Consider the following 16,458-nt stretch of genomic DNA (forward strand, 5'->3'; position numbering starts at 1 on the left):
ACATTTGATGGAGCCAGGTATTCACACCATCTTATACACTTTACGTGGACTGCGCTACTGTTACTATCGAAAGCTAAGGAACAGAAAATTCTCTGTGATCAACTCTGAGTAAACATGGCCACCAGGCGAATGTTTGGAACACGTGACTTAGTTTGGGCGCGTGACTAAAGTATACGCGAGCTCGTGTGAGCTACTCGCGCTCCCACGGGTATGATTACCCCGAAGGACGTTCACAAAAAGGAAGACAGAAAACAAATCGCCAAACTAATACTGTCCGAAATTTTAATACAATAATACATTATCGGGTGATCTGAAATCACCCGAACACTTAGTAAGAGAACGCAAATTTTCGTGGCACAAATGTCTCGTCTCTTGGAGCATGGAAACCAGTTAGCGGCGCAAGAGTTACTGGGAGAATCAAAATGGCGGAGACAAGTGTGTCTGTTATCGATGTATCAATTTATAGTATTTCGTTGTGAAAATGTCGTTCTGGGCATTTGTAATGTGTCAGGTGGAAACTAGTGAAAGTTTGGGAGGTGTATTTCCTTGTGGTCTGATCAACAAAACCTTCTAAAAAGATTCGATTGACTGTATAAACTGCCAGGGTCATCAAAGTTTTCTGGAGCCTGGCAAGGGTTCTGTCCTCGTGTACCGGTTCACAAGAACCGATACAAAAGACCCAACAATGTTCAACAGCTAAACAAAGGTTCGTAAAGAAAGGAGTACAATGGTTATTCCCTCTGTGTACCGGTACACCAGGACACAACCCTGACAAGTAGATGGTGAAATTTGACAGGACGTGTTCTTACGAATGAACTTAGCATGCGGTACTCATTATGGTATTGGAATATTTTGCCTGACTGAGGCAGGAGAGCATCAAATCGATGGGGTCCCTGAAAAGGACTGAAATTGACAGTGGAGATGCCAAAAATGGCAGATAAGTCTACCAAGATAACCATTTTTATAATTCAGGGAGCATTGTAAATTAAAGGCATACAAATGAGCTAAATTAATTTTAATTTCCCTGTTGTTTGAATAATTTATGGGAAATATACAAACATTTCAAATTAAATCAAGATATTTTAAATTCAAAATTTTTGTCACTGTGGATATCTTTTTATTAGTTTTGTTTGATTTTTTTTTTATTGTGATATCTTCACTAATATTCATCCTACCCTGCTGGTGTTTATTATTATTATTATTATTATTATTATTATTATTATTATTATTATTATTATTATTATTATTATAGTAGTAACTGTTCAGTATTGTGGTAATTCTTTCTTTAATAGTATTTTTTTTTAATGGATTGAAATCTGGCCCGGGTTGTTGGAAAGCCGGTTAGCGCTAACCCAGGTAATATATATATATTATTTTATATAGAAATATCTTTCACTGCTTATGGTTGTGTAGTTTTAAAATGAATCAGACTCAAAACTGAAAGACGAACAACATAAACATAAAACTGGAACGAAAAAATACAAAAATGAAAGTAATTCTCTCTAATCCCGGGTTAGTTTAATCAGGCCTTGAACAACCCAGCCTTAAATATTTGAGACTGTGGTGACTTAATTATGTACCAGTACTGGTACAATATTGGTTTATTGCAAGAGATAAATAGACTGACTGTTGCTAAGTTTAAATTTACCGTAAATCCTCGAATTAGCGCCCCCCTCGAATTAGCGCCCCCTTTGAATAAGCGCCCCTCCTATCGGCCGAAATTTAAAATAAGCGTCCCCGCCCCCTCGAATAAGCGCTCCCCTCCCCTTCCCCCATTTTGTGAACGAGTAATGAGACAACAAAGGGTGTATAGTTTTTGTCATGTAGTATTAGATTTGTACATTGTTTTTCAGTTTGTGGACACGTTTAGTGAACACGTTGAACACGTTAAGTACTAACGGTGCCGCGATTTAAACTTCAGGATCAGCTTTTTATGTCAATAAATAGCTTATGTTGGTGTTTACGCGCAGATGATGTATTAAAAAAAACTGATCATGTCAGGCTACGATTTGGGAAAAATTAAATAAGCGCCCCCCACCCCCCTCGAATAAACGCCCCCCTCGAATAAGCGCCCCCGTCTTACCCTAAATTTGAAATAAGCGCCCCAGGCGCTAATTCGAAGATTTAAGGTATATCACTCGAGAGAAATAAAGTCTCCTCAAGTCGCCTTAAGTCGCCTTAAGTCACCTTAAGTCGCCTAAAATCGCCTTAAATAACCTAAAGTCGCAATGTTTTTTCTGCCAATTTTGCTTAAGTCGCCAAAAGTCGCCTTAAATCGCCCAAAGTCGCCTTAAGTTACGGCGACTTAAGGTCCCAGAGTAGGCCTAGCCTCTGGAAGATATTACGAGCGTATGGAATTCCTTCCCAACTTACTGAGATCATCTAAAGCTTCTATGACAACTTTACCTGTTGTGTTGGTGATGGTGACATCATATTTGAACTCCACACTGGAGTCAGACAGGGTTATGTCATGTCCACATTGCTTTTCAACCTTGTTGTGGACTGGATCATGTGGCGGACCACTAAGGATCAGATCAGGGGCATCAGATGGACACCCTTTTCCTACTTTGAAGAACTGGATTGCGCTGATGATCTAGCCTTACTATCACACACCCACACGCACATTCAAGAGAAGACACAACGCCTTAACACCTTTGCAAAGCAAGTTGGCCTCAACATCAGCAGCAAGAAGACCGAAATTATGGCACTGAATTCTACCAACACACGACCAGTCCAGATTGATGATGAAGAACTTCCTTACACAGACAGATTTACCTATCTCGGCAGTATCATCAGTAGAGATGGAGGAACTGACCTGGATATCCAAAGCCGTCTCAACAAGGCCAGAAACTCGCTCAACATGATGAATAAGGTATGGCGCTCCTCCACTTACAGTACTCGTACCAAGCTGAAACTCTATCATAGCTGTGACCTCACAACTCTCCTGTATGGTTCAGAATGTTGTGGCTTAACGGAGAAGGATTTATCAAAACTCTCCACATTTCACACCAAGAGCCTTCGGCATATCCTACGCATCTTCTAGCCTAATGTCATCTTAAGTAAAGATCTCTTTATACGGTGTAGAACTGAACCAATGACTACCATCCTGATGAGGAGACGCTGGAGGTGGATTGGCCATGTCACCCGTCAAGAAGTTTTCATTGCAAAAACTGCTTTACATTGGACGCCAGAAGGGAAAAGCAACAGGGGCCGCCCCAAGATCACGTGGCGACGGACAGTGGAGAAAGAAATCAAGGAGATGAGGAAGACCCGGGGAGGAATCAAGCTTATGGCAAGGGACCGGCAGATGTGGAGGGAGCACGTTGCTGCCCTTGATGCCACCTAGGCGTACGCGTAATGGGCATGACTGAGTGAGTGATCATGTATTTGAGCTACTATACCCAAAGTAAGCAGTTGCGAAAGTTATACAGGCCCTGAAACCATGCTGCAAAGAGATCACCACTCCCGTGATACTTTTGCATTACTCTAACCAACTATCAAGCATTCTAGGAGCTGGCCAATTTGTGATTTCGTAATATACCCGTAGTTGGTGAAGACAAGGAAGTAAATACTAGATGAAATATCATCATACATTTGAGCTCAAAAGAATGTTTACTTTAAGACATTTATGGCAGTTTGATTTGACTTATCGCTTACTTCTTTGCCTTTAACTTTTGGAATGTTCTTCTGCAGAACCCTCAAAACCAAGATTTCTAATCCATCCAATCTCCCAAGAAAATATTGCAACAGGACAGAAGACAAATTTCAGCTGTGAGGCATTTGGAATTCCAAGGCCAGTTGTAACTTGGTTTAAAGATAATCGTACAGTAGCTAAAAACAGAATCAAAGAGATCAATGCGATGTTTGTGTTGACCGTTGATTCTGTCGTACAGCAAGATCAAGGAAGATATTGGTGCGAGGCAAATAATGATGAAGGATGGAATCGATCTGCCGTCGCCAACTTAACAGGTGTGATTTACAATGAAAAAGCTTGTTAACAAGCCTTTGTATTTCTTTCACTCACTGATATCACAGAATTTTTAAAGGTGCCATTGTCTTGCAATTTAAGGTAATTATAGAGCTGAGGAACTGGTTACAGAAGTAATATAACGTGTTTAAAAATTGTAGTAAAACGGAAAAGAAATACAGAAAGAGGCCATGGATGGGCAAAATTGGAGAAAGTAAAAATGTATCACATTCAGATAGACTTAAAAAAAGATAAAAAAGTTTATCTTATATCATTGTTTGCTATGTCAGGCTGTAAATTTAGTCATAAAAGACTGTTGCTCTGTCAAAATGAGCTGAATTAATAAGATATCAGTGGCCAAGCCCCTTATGCGAATGTGAGTTGAATTTGCAAGTTACTAGGCAGATCATCAATACTCACAAAACTTCGTTCGCCTCAATATTCCAAAGACACGCAGCAAAGATCATCTAACTTAATTAGTCAGAGGTAAAGTTGTTTTTCTGTCCCTATAGCGGAAAATATGTAGTATATTAAGTAAGTAACGTTCTTTACAACAGTTATCTGGAAGCCGGTATTTTTAACACAGCCTAAAGACGTCGCTGTAGAAGAAGGAAGTAACGCTACCTTTAAGTGTGCAGCAACTGGCTCCCCGCGTCCAGAGATTACCTGGTTGAAGGACAACTCAGTCCTCTTAAATCCTTCCCTGATTCAGAACGGAAGCGTCTTATACTTGGTCCTTCGTTCGGTTACGAAAGAACAACACTCTGGCATGTACCATTGTGAAGCAACGAATCTAGCAGGAAGGACACCATCAGAAGCGGGAACGCTGACGGTAACATCGAAGGTGGCTGCGATACCAACAGTAAGCACATTCCCGCGTGAGGGTAAGGATCGTTTTAGATGCAGATTTACGAAAGAATAATTTCCGTAAGTCCGAATATGGTGGCATTCACTAGGCTACGTCATTTGTTTTCTGGATCTGCTGAGCACATATATTTATTGCTATAGCATATAAGTACTTAATTACTGGTCTCAAGGGAAACACTGAGTTTTGTTGCCCCAAGACCTTCAATGTTCCCGAGGAGATTGTAAAAGGGTAGAGCAGTCGGTTTTGATGAGAAATCTAGACCGCGGTCAATATTGGTTTTAGTCAATCATCTTCGTGAATTTGGTACTTCCCTCCTTGCGAGACACTGCTCTGTGGTAATCCAATGTGATCTAATAATAATAGTAATAATAATAATAATAATAATAATAATAATAATAATAATAGTAATAATAATAATCATAAATGATAATTGATAAAAAAGGTAACATACGCTGTCTCTTATTTAGGTCTAGATTATCTCGTAAGGTAATGGCAACCTGACATGCGGCTTGTTTTAATTTCGGTAGGAAATGATGCACCGAATCACAGACCCACTGGGTTTTCTGTGGAAATAACTTCAGCCTCAGTTGGTTCAGTGGTCGCCGTAATAGTCTTCGCAACAATTTTTTTCTTTATGAGAAAGTTCTGGTGTAAACAACAAAACAGCAAGCCTGATCCAGGGGTGAGACGAGTGATCTGCAACCAATAGCTCACTAAAATTAGCGATGCATACCAAATTTGAGCAAATCTATTTTTTTTTTTTTCGTCCAGTGGAACCGAAGCAATCCCATAAGCGCCCGAGTCCTTACTGTCAGCCCAGGCCATGACCCCAATTCGAAGTGAACTATAGCATCCGCATGCTATTTGATTACTTTACTGGATATTTGCATTAGCAGTGTATAGCCTAAGCTGTAACCTCAATTGGGAAACATATACTCCAGAGTACCTTTTAGAAATCCCCCCCCCCCCCGCCCCACCAAAAAAAGGAAACAAATTGCTTGAAAATGATGTCAGAATCATCGAAAAGTTGGACTACTGTAATTTTAATACTGATATCAGAGCACAGAAACTAATTAAATCCTATCAAAGATGAGGGATTACGGGTAAATACGGAACAAGTAGTTGTCGTCACGGTGGAATAGAATCTAACAAAGCGACATCATAGTGATATAGAAATGTGAGTTTAACTAGACCTTTGCATATCAAGAGGCGTTAGATTTATTGGAAGGGTAGACAGAGGTCAAAAGTACCTGAACGAAGTACAATGTACTTCGCCGCTATATTTTAATTCGTAGAAAGCAGAAGGTCAAGAAGGGTTTCCAATATTGGACAACAGAGGAGATGCATTGGCCCATCTGATGGACGAGCAAAGTGTCTCAGGATTCCAAGAATCTAGCCAGTCCGTCGAAGATGATCACAAGGTCGTTGATAATGAAACGTACTTGAGAGAGATGGAAATTGACAGGAACTGGCAAATTCCTCGAGAAAACGTGGAGATAACAAGAGAGAAACTTGGCAGAGGAGAGTTTGGTATTGTATACAAAGGTTTCTATTTGAGGCAAGACGGTTGCAAATTGCCAGTTGCTGTCAAGACTGTAAGAGGTTTGTGTTTATTTTTGTTTATTTTTTATATACGCTAAGTTTAACACTTGAAACGTAAATGGATAAATTGAACAGTCGTTTCATTCTTTTTTTTCCCCTTAATTTATACTGATGTGTCAAATCTCACTGTCTCTCAGTTGACCTGCAAACGATACATACGTCCGCAATGCCATCGCCAATGCGACACGATAAAAGCCTCATTCTCCGTAGCTAACAAAAGTAAAGACAATGCTAAAGTTGCTTTGACCTCCTCTAATACTCAACTCAAGATTTAGGAGGAACACTAATAATTTATGTTCTGTTCCGGCAGATTCACAACTATCATCTACTTGGCGACACTCAGAAATTGAGCTGCCGAACTCGGGCGAGTCGGTTCTGGCACCAACTTGGAAGCTTATATACATGCACAAAATATCCACCCTGCGGATGTTGTGTTGATTCATGCTAAGAGCAATGCAGCCGCAAAGAAGATCAGTATAAGCGAAAACGGGCCAGAAATTGTCTATTTCTTGTTCTTGTAAGATGTATTGGCGAGGCACACCGTATTGTTGTAAATACAAAAGTTCATATCTTCCAGATAACATGTACACCGTGATTCTATCTAAGCAGAATTTAAATTCTTGCAGATAGTAATAACCAAGCGGATCGACTGGCACTCATCGGCGAAATGGAGACGCTTATCTGGGTCGGACGCCATCCAAATATCGTCAGCCTGGTTGGAGCATGCACATTTGAAGGTACGACCAAGAATTGTTTGGACTGCTGTATTTAATTGGAAAAGCGGCCTTACGCTTATTAATATCATCTTCGAGGTCGTCAGATGGCTTTACCAAGGTCGGCACTTGTTCGAGTGAATACGCTAAATACCAAAGGGAGAGACTAATAATTAGTTGTCTCGATAAAGAAACAATTTCGGGTTGATAAAACATTAGTTTAATGACATCTGTTTTGTTATTTTGAATTCACGGCAGTTTACAATCAAGAGATGTTTTTGTCACTGTTTACTCAACTTCAAGATGGGATTTAAATTTGATGAGGGCATTTTTAACGTGATATCATATCATTCCACATATCATACATTCCATGGCCTGGAATTTATAACTGACTCATCTACTTGTAGCTGTTTAGACTTCAACTACCACGTGTATCTACCGTGAGTTCTCTAATTAAATCAGGTATATCTATAAAAAACAGAAAGTGGTTTAAAATTAACATTGTTGCAAAACTTAACGTTTTTTGTTTGCTATTAGAACCATTATACGTTGCTGTTGAATTCGTGTCTGGTGGAAGTCTTGATAAGTTACTGCGCGAAAGTCGGGTTCGAAGATACACAGAACAAGAGCAACTTCCGTATGCTAACATATGGTCCAGACTGACGGAAAGGGAATTGCTGCGAATTGCTTCAGATATCGCCAATGGAATGCAGCATTTGGAAAGTAAACTGGCAAGTCACACTCTAATTTATTAAGCAGATTATAATTCTGATGCTTTTAAAGGTCCATTAATCGACTCGTGCACGCGCTAGCGCAGGTTGCTAAGAGGGGAAAATTTCACTTCTGCGGCCTGTTTCTTGAAGGTCCCGAAAAGTTTTCGCAACTGAAAAGTCGTGGCAAAATCTCAAACCTTTTGACTACAGAGCTGATTTATTCATATATTCTTAATACGAACAGAGGTTCAGTTCATTTCGATGCTTAAATGTGGTTTCATTGATTTGTTGTCTGATTGACTAATTGACTGGTTGACTGATTACCTGACTGACTGATTGACTAATTGACTGATTCACTTATTGACGGAATGACGGATTGAAGGATTGACTGATTGACGGATTGACGGATTGACGGATTGACGGATTGACGGATTGATGGATTGACGGATTGACGGATTGACGGATTGATGGATTGACGGATTGACGGATTAATGGATTAAAGGATTGATGGATTGACGGATTGACGGATTGACGATTTGACGGATTAAAGGATTAATGAGTTAACCGATTGATGGATTGACGGATTGACGGACTGACGGATTGATGGATTTATGGACTGACGGATTGATGGATTGAAAGATTGACGGATTGACGGATTGACGGATTGACGGATTGATGGATTGACGGATTGCCTGATTGATGGATTGACGGATTGATGGATTGAAGGACTGACGGATTGATGGGTTAAGGATTGAGGGATTGATGGATTGATTGAATGACCAATTGATCAGTCAATCAGTCTATCAGTTATCCAGTCAGTCAGTCAAGTAGTGAAAATGTCAATCAGTCAATCAGTCTATCAGTTAACCAGTCAGTCAGTCAAGCAGTGAAAATGTCAATCAGTCAATCAGTCAACTAGTCAATCAGTCAATCAGTCAACTAGTCAATCAGTCAATCAGTCAATCAGGCAATCAGGCAATCAGGCAATCAGTCAATCAATCAATCAGTCAATCAGTCAATCAGGCAATCAGGCAATCAGGCAATCAGTCAATCAATCAATCAGTCAATCAGTCAATCAGTCCGTAAGTCAATCAGTAAATTAATCAATCGGTCAATCAGTCAAGCAATCAATCAGTCAATCGGTGACTCAGTCAATCAGTCAATCAGTCAATCAGTCAATCATTCAATCAGTCAATCAGTCAATCAGTCAATCAGTCAATCAGTCAATCAGTCAATCAGTCAATCAGTCAATCAGTCAATCAGTCAATCAGTCAATCAGTCAATCAGTCAATCAGTCAATCAGTCAATCAGTCAATCAGTCAATCAGTCAATCAGTCAATCAGTCAATCAGTCAATCAGTCAGTCAGTCAATCTGTCAATCAGGCAATCAGTCGACCAGTTAACTAGTCAATCAGACAACAAGTCAATCAGTCAATCAGTCAGTCAATCAATTAGTCAATCAGGCAATCAGTCCAACAGTTAATTAGTCAATCAGACAACAAGTAACAAATGTAAAACATTTTAAACTGTCTAAAATTTACTGCTGCATAATTAAAATTTAAAAGTTTGTGGGATCTTTATGCCTTACGCATTCGTGAAACTAGTGGACTTAACTTAAAATGACCGAGAAGGACCATTTCATTGCGCTTATTTTTCAAATGTACGAGAGAATTTATGTATTGACAGTTCTGAGAGGAATGACGCTCTTTCTTGCGTTTTGTCTTGTTCTTTTGTTTTGTTTTGTTTTGTTTTGTTTTTTGTTTTTTTCTCCCACTTTTTTAAATATCACGGTAGCCCACATTTTTTTTAGTATAATAAGTATTATTTTTCTTGTATTTTGAAGTGTGTTCATCGAGACCTAGCTGCTCGGAATATTCTTGTGGGGAAGAAACTAATTGCGAAGGTAGCAGATTTTGGAATGGCACGAGATATCTCAAAAGATGGCGAGTACATTAAAACCACTGAGGTACAATCTAAATGCTTTTAACTCGATACCTTCGGCTTTTCGCTGATATTGGTTACAATTTTGGAGCCAAGACTGTAACTCGAGAATGAAACAAACAAAAACAGAAACAGAAAAACGAATAAACAATCAAACCACAGAATTCCCTGTCTGTTGCCACCAGATAGCGCAGGAGGGGATTTTGGATCAGAGAGAGCGCCTTCAACCGTGAAACCTGTGGCCTAGTTCAGACTAAAATCTGTGATTTTCCGTAGCCCTTTTTTTTTCTCTTTTGTCAGACCAAAACTTCTCAAACTCCATTCCCTTAGGGCCACACACTGACTTATATACCCCATGTAAGGTAGTTCCCTCCCCCAACCCCTCGGCCAGGTGATCTGAAGTATGATATACGAGTGGGCCCATTGTTGTAAGGGTACTATCTTGACTTATGAATGAATATTTTAATTGCTTTGGGTTAACTTAATTAAGGAGAAAAATACTTTACAGTAATCGTGTGACGCAAGGTAAAGGATAAAGTCTGCATACGATCCAAATAGCCCATCAGACCGGAGCGTATCCTGGTTTCTGTAGCATAAAGCGAATATATAGGAGTATTTCTTCTCCCCCCCCTTCCCCGGCCCTGGATGGGATACTAGTCCATCCCATGGTTACCCCCAGCATTAAGTTCGCCGGTAGCCATTTATGCACCTGGGTGGAAAGATGCAATGTGAGAGTAGACTGTCTTGTCCAATAACACAACGCATTGTCCCCGGCGAGGGCTCGAACCCGGACAGCTCGATCCGCGCCTCCCCAATGTAATGTAACATGTAATGTACAGCATGTTAATTGTTACATCGTGTTTTTAGATTACTTCTGATCGCTTCTGTACTAGAAATAAATGAGTAAAAAAATATTTATTGCATAAACATACCCAGCTACAACAGTAAAATTTTATCTGGCGTAGTGTCCACGATTTCTTAAGTAAGACCAAGTTTTCTGAGTCGACAGTGGCTTAAAAAATACCTTCAAAATTACTTACCATGCATTTGATATGGTGTGATCAGATTGACAGCAACTGTATTTTGCCTCAACAAGGGAAAAATTCCATGGCTCTGGATGTCAACCGAAGCCTTACGAGGACGCTTTACTACAAAGTCTGACGTGTGAGTAATATTCAATTTAAGGACGTTCGCGCCAATTGTTTCTGCGCATCCTTACTGTGCACGTATGTGTCATGCATCGCGAGCGCGCGCTAAGTAATAACATGAACAATGATTCTTCTAGAGCAGATGGCCATTCTATAGCTTTGCTTGGATTTAACGATCTTGGACGTTCGGTGACCCCTTTTTTTCTTTTTATAGACCATTAACTCTACCGATTTTCTACGTTTAGCCAAAAAAATTAAGAAAATCTATCGATTAGAAGTTTGAAGTTTTTGCAAAATGCGCCATCCAATTCCGTTCTTTTTTGCTCTTCGTTTATCTGTGCGACAGTTTCAAATGCCTCTTGAAGGGTCAAGCTTCATGAAAACGTTGGCAACATTTGGAACTATCTACGCATCAGACCCACTTCTCCAAATATGACTATACGATCGTTTGCCTCCGTTGACTCGCCTTCGATGTTTTTAATTATAAACTCTTGTAGACCATGCTGAATTACGTTTGCCGATTTTTCAAAATCAGGGCAGTTTTTCACACGGTTTATCTCTGAAACAAAGTCAGTGACCCCAATTTGTTTTGCTTTTCTGACTCAAGTAACTCATTATCTGCGTGCAGTAAAAATTTTAATGTAATCAAAACAAGGTTTAATTTCACGATTCCAGGTGGTCTTTTGGTGTCCTGCTTTGGGAAATAGTAACCCTTGGTAAGTTTGAGTAAAATAAAGTTTTAATTTTATTGACCTTGGTATATCCGTAGTGAGGAACTGTGCCCTGGACCACCTGTAGTTCTTTAGGACCAGGTGCACTTTCACTGGTACTATAACATAAATTGTTTTTCTTTGCCCTGTCGTAAGAATATTTTTAAGCTCCACGAAAAACAGCTATAACAATGTGGAGCCCAAACATACAACAGGCGACAATATTGTTGAGACACTCGGCAGTGAAATTCGATTTTCGAGCGTCCTGGAAACATTTTTCCCCTCCCCCCCCCCAAAGAAGATGTTGATTTGTCTGTTTCTTACACTACGCAGACCACAGCGCCTACACAGCATTGAATTGGGGGCTGAGGGTATCAGAGAATTAAGGCTAGGTGCAAATAAAATAGAATAAGTGGTTAAAAATCGAAAAGCGTCATTTTCTAAATGTTTCTCAACTACTTTTGTCGCCCATTGTAGTCTTACGACAAGGCCAAAGGAAGAAAATAAACAAAAAACAAAACAGTTATAAGCTCCATATTGTTATAACGTGCCATTCTTTTGTTAAATATACTGAGTAAAAACGGGCTGGTAAATTAAATCTAATAGGTTTAGGGCAAGGGATGCCACTGTATCAAAGTGAAATGTAACAGTCAATCTGCCCTTTCGAACGCGGCCTTCGAGTGTTTGGCAACAACGTCTGTGCTCTAAGGCAGGTCGGACACACGGCTATATATACTTAAGAATCTGTAAAATTGGTGTCGTTTTTGGTTGCATACAGCATTATAACGGAAATCGCGCACAGGAGCGCCAGTATCTTCTTCAGACGCCTTCCCTCACTATCTACGGCGCATTTTACTTGATTGATAACTTTCGTTGTCTGTCCCTAGCGGAGAGTCTAACGTAACAAAACGCTTGATTTCGTCAGTGGAGCAGGGATTCCTGAGATAGAATTAACTGACGCTGTGTCGTAAAATCACCGAGGAAACATTTTTAGAAGGTTGATGTACGAAGAGCTAAACAAAGGGACAATTGTATTGCTTGTATAATATAGGTCAACTACCATACAAAGGAGTCAAAGGACTTGTTGAGCTTTACACCAAGCTCAAAGGCGGAGGGCGACTGGAAAAACCTCCCCAGTGCTCTGAAGAACTGTAAGCTGTAGTTTTGAATACATTAAAACAATATCTTTACGTCTTTAAGTGTCTCTGTTGACCTAAAAAGAGTGCCTCTAACAATATCGCGATACAGAATCAGAGATCGATCCTAAGCGCAGTTGTCGTTGGCAGATCGTCTTATTAAAATATTCTCTAGCTATTTTGAAAGCCAGGCAGATTTTCTGTTTGTGGTCTAATAACTGAGTAAAGATTTAAACAATTGCCGTTAGGTTCATAACTAGCCTGATCTTACAGTATGCGCCAATTGGTTTGAAACGTTTCGTGTTTTTTACCAAGCCTTTTGTTTCTTTTAATGTCTATCTTTACATGTATCTATATACTTATACTTTATCGAACGTTTTTAGGTATAGGCTGATGTCGCTTTGTTGGAAGAATTTCCCAGAGGATCGCCCCACATTCAAAGAACTTCATTTGAGGCTTCACGAGATATTGCACACCAAAGCGGTGAGAAAACTGCTAATAACGAAAGCAATAACAATGAAGATGACGATGACGAAAACGACGACAGTGACGATAACGATGACGATGACGATGACGATGACAATGACGATGACGATGACGACCACAAGGATGAGGACGTGAACGAGGACGAATCGGGGAAGACCATGACCCTGACCAGGACCGCGACCAGGACCGTGAAAATAGAAAACCTTGCTATTGGGCTAACATATGTAAAGGCTAATGAGAAATGAACCATGCCAATTGCGAAAAACGTTGAAGAACAATAAAATTTTATGATATCTTCCTGAAATGGAAGCGACCATCGAGACCCATTTAAGAGGCCGTCTCTGTAAAAACAGACCACTGATTTTACTTCGAAAATTCGATTTTTCTCATAAGCTGGGATTTCGAAGCCCTTACCTAATCAATCACTAAATTGAGTTTTATTTGATTAAAAATTCTAACTGAACTTTTCTAGGATTGATTGAAGTTCGGTCCGCTCGACACAAGTTGCATGCCTGCCGAAGCTGGAAAAATAGCACATATTGCCGGCGCTCTAAAAAAATAATATTCGCTCAAAAGTCCCAATTCTTTTTTTCAAATATAGATATATCATAGCAGTTTTTTAGCTATGTTGCAATTGTAATTCAGTGTTGCCCCTTCAACGGTTAAAAGAAGATTTTCTACCCGTTAAATCGAGTTTTGAACCAAACACGAAAATAGCTCTACTGTGAAGGCACGTTTTAAAAATGTGGCACCTGTTTGAAACTGCTGAACTAAATGAATAAAAAGTATAGATGGCCCCTAACTTAAAGCAATAGTAAGATTTGTCTGCCCACTAGGTTTTCAAAACTAACGACCGCTTAAAGTTCAGGAAATTTTGAAAATATTCGAGTGAGTAACTAACATACTCGCCTTCGTAAAGTGCTCCGATAAATTTACGTAAATCTCTTACCTTGCTTCAAGATTAAAGTTTTGGTCCTTTGTAGCGATCCTTGAAACCTAGGTAGCATTAAAACTGCCAGCTTTTTCTTCCAGCGGTAGGTTTGTATACAAGGTACATTTATACGTTCCTCATCTGTGTCGATCGTGACGGCCACATACTTCGATGTACTTTGTATTACTGACCATTGTTTTCCTCGAAGCCGGTTCAATCATGTAGAGTCCTCTCATAAGGTTTGTAGAAGCACTCTTTTGGACAACTCTCGGCACATATACATCTATGAGCAGTAAAAGGTGATCCGGGGATCCAAGGAAGGATTGATAAATGCCAAGGCCATTTTGTGTTTACAACAGTTGTTTTAGTTCCCAATCTTCCCGTGAGTATAACATCATCATGATTCCCGAGATATCACATCATCATGATTCCCGAGATACTCACGGGAAGATTGGGAACTCAATTTAGTGATTGATTAGGTAAGGGCTTCGAAATCCCAGCTTATGAGAAAAATCGAATTTTCGAAGAAAATCAGTGGTCGGATTTTACAGAGACAGCCTCTTAAGTTGCAGATATCAAAAGAAAAAAAAAACTGATAGTCATTATGGTAGTGCCACTTACCATTTACTCCTATACCCCAGCCCTCCCACGATCCTCTTCCATTTTCCCCGCCATTTGTTGGTTGTTTTCATTCAAAGCAAAATGTTTTGCAAACATAAGGAAGTCAAAGAGGATGAGCACTTCAGAACTTAGAAGGACTTATTTTATTAAATGGTAACATTAAACTATCTAAAGCATGTCAGCTTTGTAATGACAGCTTTTAAAATATCCTCTCGTCCCCCCGACCTGAAATTACCAAACATTTGCGTCGTCATTGTAAATGTAGCTTTCGATTACAATTGTTGGATAACGAGAATGCTTAGTTCTCCACTGATTTTATTTCATTCTTCTTCCTTATTTTTAGAGGACCTATATCAACGTTCAATATTTTGGAGAAAGGCGTATGGCAATCGGCGAGGACGTCGTTTAACGTTAACGGAGAAAATCTGTTACTTGACTAGACTCCCTATCCCAGGAACAAGAAAAACTAAATAAATTACTATATTTAGAGAGGAAGCTACATCAACCTTAGCAGCTGATTTTCATGCGGTCCTTCTATTCTGTTCGAATTGGAATTTGGAGTGTTGGTTTTTGTGTAAGGTCGGAATAAGGGGAGAACCAACAACAAACTTAACCCACATATGGCACTGAGCCGGAATCGAACAAAGGCCACATTGGTGGGAAGCGAGCACTCTCACAACTGCGCCATCACTGCACCCCTCAAAACTAAATATTCTTTTTTCTAATTGCTATTTAAAGTGTCGTGAAGCTACAACAATGAAATGATTAACAAAGTATTAATTTTAGTTTGTCTTGAGTGTTTCTTGTAATTATCCATGGCTGTCAAACAAGCAATGCCAACCCACAAGTATCTTTTCTTTTACTTAGTTTTGTTGTATGTCTTATCTAGTTTCTCTAGTACGTTATCTAATAATTGTTCTTACCAAAGTCATGTTTCGTCTTGCTGACCTTGGTTGAAACCTCCACGAAAGTTTAAGTCATGGCTAGATTTCGAAAGACTTGTCTTTTCCCATCGTTTCCATTGCCTGATTGTCATGCATTTATCAGACCGTCCCAGTTGGTGTGTCTGACTTTTTGTCTCAACTATGACACGGAGGTCATATTTAAATCTCAGGGCCAGTAAATCCAAACATGTCTACAATTAAGGTATGCATGTGAACACCTTTGAACTTGTAGTACTCATAATAAGTATCAGCAGTATCAGTAGGATCATTACAAGTCGCACATCGAAGAAAAAATAGCCGTTGAAGGCCCCAAGACTCTCGGTACTTTCGCAAATGCGGCGGGTCATGCCATCCATGAACGGTCCAATAAAAGTTTCATACCCTTTGCTTTGTTCAGTTTTGAGTCTACATATTTGGCTCAGCAAGTTTTTTTTATTTATTTTATTTTTATTTTCATCTTATTTTCTAGAGTCGTTTTGAATTTTTTTTTTTTTTCTAAACACTAGCTAGACGTGAATTAATAGTCGTTAGAGTTAAATGAAATTAAAAGTAAAAGTAAAATTTCAAGCACTATAAACTCAGAGTGGTCTTTCATTTCTTATATCTAAACTTAATTAAACGCAAGCAGGACAGGGAAACCGCCTTAACTTGACCGTTCAAGTTAAGCCTGGTATACTT

The 16,458-nt window shown here is 39.5% G+C and overlaps 1 protein-coding gene across 1 annotated transcript in view; it reads left to right on the plus strand.

Moving 5' to 3' along the window:
* LOC110041703 (fibroblast growth factor receptor 4-like) overlaps window positions 1-16,280 on the plus strand; it is a 30,008-nt gene extending 13,728 nt beyond the window's left edge. Inside the window, exons 3-14 of the mRNA XM_089290479.1 lie at window positions 3,694-3,969; window positions 4,525-4,851; window positions 5,363-5,517; window positions 6,131-6,437; window positions 7,064-7,174; window positions 7,688-7,881; window positions 9,707-9,829; window positions 10,901-10,968; window positions 11,628-11,668; window positions 12,714-12,813; window positions 13,182-13,281; window positions 15,180-16,280. Coding sequence (XP_089146605.1) covers window positions 3,694-3,969; window positions 4,525-4,851; window positions 5,363-5,517; window positions 6,131-6,437; window positions 7,064-7,174; window positions 7,688-7,881; window positions 9,707-9,829; window positions 10,901-10,968; window positions 11,628-11,668; window positions 12,714-12,813; window positions 13,182-13,281; window positions 15,180-15,245 — 1,868 coding nt within the window. The 3' untranslated portion in view covers window positions 15,246-16,280. The remainder of the gene's footprint in view (window positions 1-3,693; window positions 3,970-4,524; window positions 4,852-5,362; window positions 5,518-6,130; window positions 6,438-7,063; window positions 7,175-7,687; window positions 7,882-9,706; window positions 9,830-10,900; window positions 10,969-11,627; window positions 11,669-12,713; window positions 12,814-13,181; window positions 13,282-15,179) is intronic.
* The last annotated feature ends 178 nt before the right edge of the window (window positions 16,281-16,458 follow it).

The sequence above is a fragment of the Orbicella faveolata genome, unplaced genomic scaffold (assembly GCF_042242905.1).
Source record: "Orbicella faveolata isolate gen_17 unplaced genomic scaffold, um_ofav_v1 contig_2, whole genome shotgun sequence".
NCBI classification, from domain to species: domain Eukaryota; kingdom Metazoa; phylum Cnidaria; class Anthozoa; order Scleractinia; family Merulinidae; genus Orbicella; species Orbicella faveolata.